The 2,661-nt window shown below is 35.8% G+C and overlaps 1 protein-coding gene across 3 annotated transcripts; it reads right to left on the bottom strand.

The window, feature by feature from the left end:
* Window positions 1–486: 486 nt before the first annotated feature.
* On the bottom strand, window positions 487–2,655 carry LOC140957590 (probable xyloglucan endotransglucosylase/hydrolase protein 32). 3 transcript variants are annotated; one of them, XM_073414912.1, is made up of 4 exons: window positions 2,375–2,655; window positions 2,156–2,256; window positions 1,803–2,023; window positions 487–970 (listed from the first exon to the last, which is right to left on the bottom strand). In XM_073414912.1, exons 1-4 carry the CDS (start codon window positions 2,586–2,588, stop codon window positions 637–639), a joined length of 870 nt encoding a protein of 289 aa, XP_073271013.1. In that variant the 5' UTR covers window positions 2,589–2,655; the 3' UTR covers window positions 487–636. The 3 variants fall into 3 exon arrangements, with proteins under 3 accessions (XP_073271013.1, XP_073271014.1, XP_073271012.1); XM_073414913.1 differs by having other exon boundaries at window positions 487–967; XM_073414911.1 differs by having other exon boundaries at window positions 501–997.
* Between the last annotated feature and the right edge of the window lie 6 nt (window positions 2,656–2,661).

Genomic DNA, 2,661 nt, shown 5'->3' with positions numbered 1-2,661 from the left:
ATTCCCCTTCGCGGGTTTATATTTTCAAATCGAAATAACTTATATATATATTTTTTTGTTTTTTTGTTTTTTTGCAGTTTTAGATCTTTACTTATTTGATGTTTCTGAAACGATGAAATTAGTCAATTGAAATTTGAAAAAATTTATAAAACCAAAATTACAATTTTTCCTATTTTAAACATAATATACCATGAGTATCTAGAATTAATATGATTTATAAAGGCGAAGACGATTCGTTGTTCGTCTGTGTTCCACTTTATAACTTATGCTTAGATGAATGTTCAACATATTATCCTTCGAAGTTCGAAATCATTTTGTGGAAGAGCGAATATAATCATACTAAATGCCTTTTTTCACAATAACAAAAAGTTTATTCAACCACATCTTGATCGACTAAGAAACTTGATCCAACTTAACGTATGCATGTCTTAATTTTTAAATATATTTTATTGATTTTTTCCTTGTCTTCTTTCACTCTTTTGGATTTCTTACGGCATATCATGTATATCAATTACTTACATTCTTGACAAGTGGGCTCATAGCCAAGACAATACAAATTATAAGAAAATAATGATACAATACGACCCGTGCATAACATAAAATATTCAAGAACATTTGTTATCGATTTTCCCAACCTTAGCACTCAGGTGTGAAACTATGATCTCTTAGGATATCTTGACAATAATCATAAACCTTGTAGTTGTTTTGTACCCAAGCCATCGCGGCATTCTGGTGGCGGCTCATCCCTCCTGACCTCGAAGGATGATCGGAGACTGGGCGGCACTGGACCGGACTATTGGGATCACAACCACTTATCTTGAAATTGTTGTATTGGCTAACAAAGGGTTGGTAACTGTAGTCAGCTTTGTATTTTCCATTTTCTGTGGCCCACGAAGAAGCATCCCATATTGATCCGTACACCCACATGGGCCTCGACGGAAAACTGTCGTCATTTTTCCTCGGGTACCTTCTTATTGGCACATCATCCACAAAAAAACTGTATTTTAATCTTAAAATCAGTATATGTAAAAAAACCAATATATTATAGTATACAATTTATTAGAGGGAAATGAGACAAAATGAATTATTTGCATGGAGCTAGAAAGGGTTGTGTCATTCACGAGTCATGAAATGAACGGTCATGAACTTGTCCTTTCCAAGTTCACGGGGGTGTTCATTGTTTACTTTCAGGCTGTGTTTTGCTTGTTGGACGTGAAAGTAATGATCTTTTATATTTTTTGAAAATGAAAAAGTTTAATTTTGATCCAACATGTATCTCATTGTGATTTTGATAATCTATATATAGTTTCAAATTTTAGTTTTAGTCACGCATATTTCGATTATGACAATTTTAATCCGAAGTAATGCTAATGAAGAACCGTGTCACATCAGTGTCACGTAAAAAAATGACTGAACTTGATATACCATAGGCTTCCTGATCAATCTGGTGTCTATTATTCACGCCATTTGTGTTCATATATCTTAGTCTAATCTGCGTCGATTTTTAACGAGAGTACTCATGTTGGTCAAAGTAGACATAAGCAACCAAACTCACGAAATAAGTGTATGGTTTATGTCAGTCTCTCAGCTTTATTAGTGTTCTACAAATTCTTCGAAAACCGCTGTGAGGTCGTTATATATTTGGCGTAACTTTCAATTGTATATAGATACGAATGTTGTCAATTAATTACTTTATTTCGCTATAAAACGTCTTACATAAGATATCACGAGATGGAAAATCATGTTAGTATTTATTATAAAATAGTATATATGTGCGTGCATAGACATGCAATAGAACTTACACGATTTCATCTGGATCCCAAAAAATGGCATAATTATGGAAATCTTTGGCGGGGTCGAACCAAAGGTTAAATTTCACTTCTCGGCCAATAATATTGCTTCCATCTCCACTCCCTCTATTGTAAACATTTGTTTGCAGCACGTAAGGCTTGTCTTCTGTTGTCCCAAGAAACTCTATGTCAATCTCATCATGGTTACCTGGGTAATCTTCATTGTTCGAGAGCTGCCCATGTATATAAAGAACTTTACCATTATCGATCAGATATACCGACACAAACACACACAGATATTCGTGCATTATAATTAAGAAAAGAGGAAGCAGAAGCCAGCCGGCCGTCCGGGATCAATGTCTTACATAAAAGGATGTAATCACTCCGGCAGTATAGCCAGATTGGAGCTTGACGGAGGCACCGAAATAGCCAGACGAATACGGGCTAAGAGATTTAAATCCACTTCCTGCGGTTAAGAATTTATCAAATTAAAGTAGCACGATAAAACACATTATGAAACACACAAACACACACAGAGAGACAGAGATATATTGCAAATTATGCAGTGCATGTGTTATGTGTACCTGAGTTAATGTCGAGCCAAATAGTTAGAGTCCCTTGGTCGAGAGTCTGATGCTGAGGACCCCAAAGATTGGTGCAGACTTGGTCGAATTCTGTGGAGCCAATTCTTCTGCTGGGGTAGTAGCCTGGAGACGGTGGGCCATTCACATTTGCCTTATTTGTTAAAGGAAACATCAAGATTAGGAAGAGAAGAGAGACAAGCTGGAGATGATCCATGGCGACAAAGTAAGATTGATGATTAATAAGCTTGTTTCGTTTTAGAATTACTGGTTAGAGGGGATCGATATAT

This window comes from Primulina huaijiensis, chromosome 14 (assembly GCF_012295235.1).
Source record: "Primulina huaijiensis isolate GDHJ02 chromosome 14, ASM1229523v2, whole genome shotgun sequence".
NCBI classification, from domain to species: Eukaryota; Viridiplantae; Streptophyta; class Magnoliopsida; order Lamiales; family Gesneriaceae; genus Primulina; species Primulina huaijiensis.
Note: the sequence above shows the minus strand (reverse complement) of the source record. Positions and strands in the feature narration are given on the sequence as shown.

What these genes read in the sequence shown, in the direction of transcription:
- LOC140957590 (XM_073414911.1), bottom strand. Translation starts at nt 2,588, where the DNA reads ATGGATCATCTCCAGCTTGTCTCTCTTCTCTTCCTAATCTTGATGTTT. An exon ending in GAGTGATTACATCCTTTTAT is followed by an intron (nt 2,024 to 2,155) that starts GTAAGACATTGA and finishes ATACATGGGCAG; the next exon opens with CTCTCGAACAATGAAGATTA. An exon ending in TGGGATCCAGATGAAATCGT is followed by an intron (nt 998 to 1,802) that starts GTAAGTTCTATT and finishes ATTAAAATACAG; the next exon opens with TTTTTTTGTGGATGATGTGC.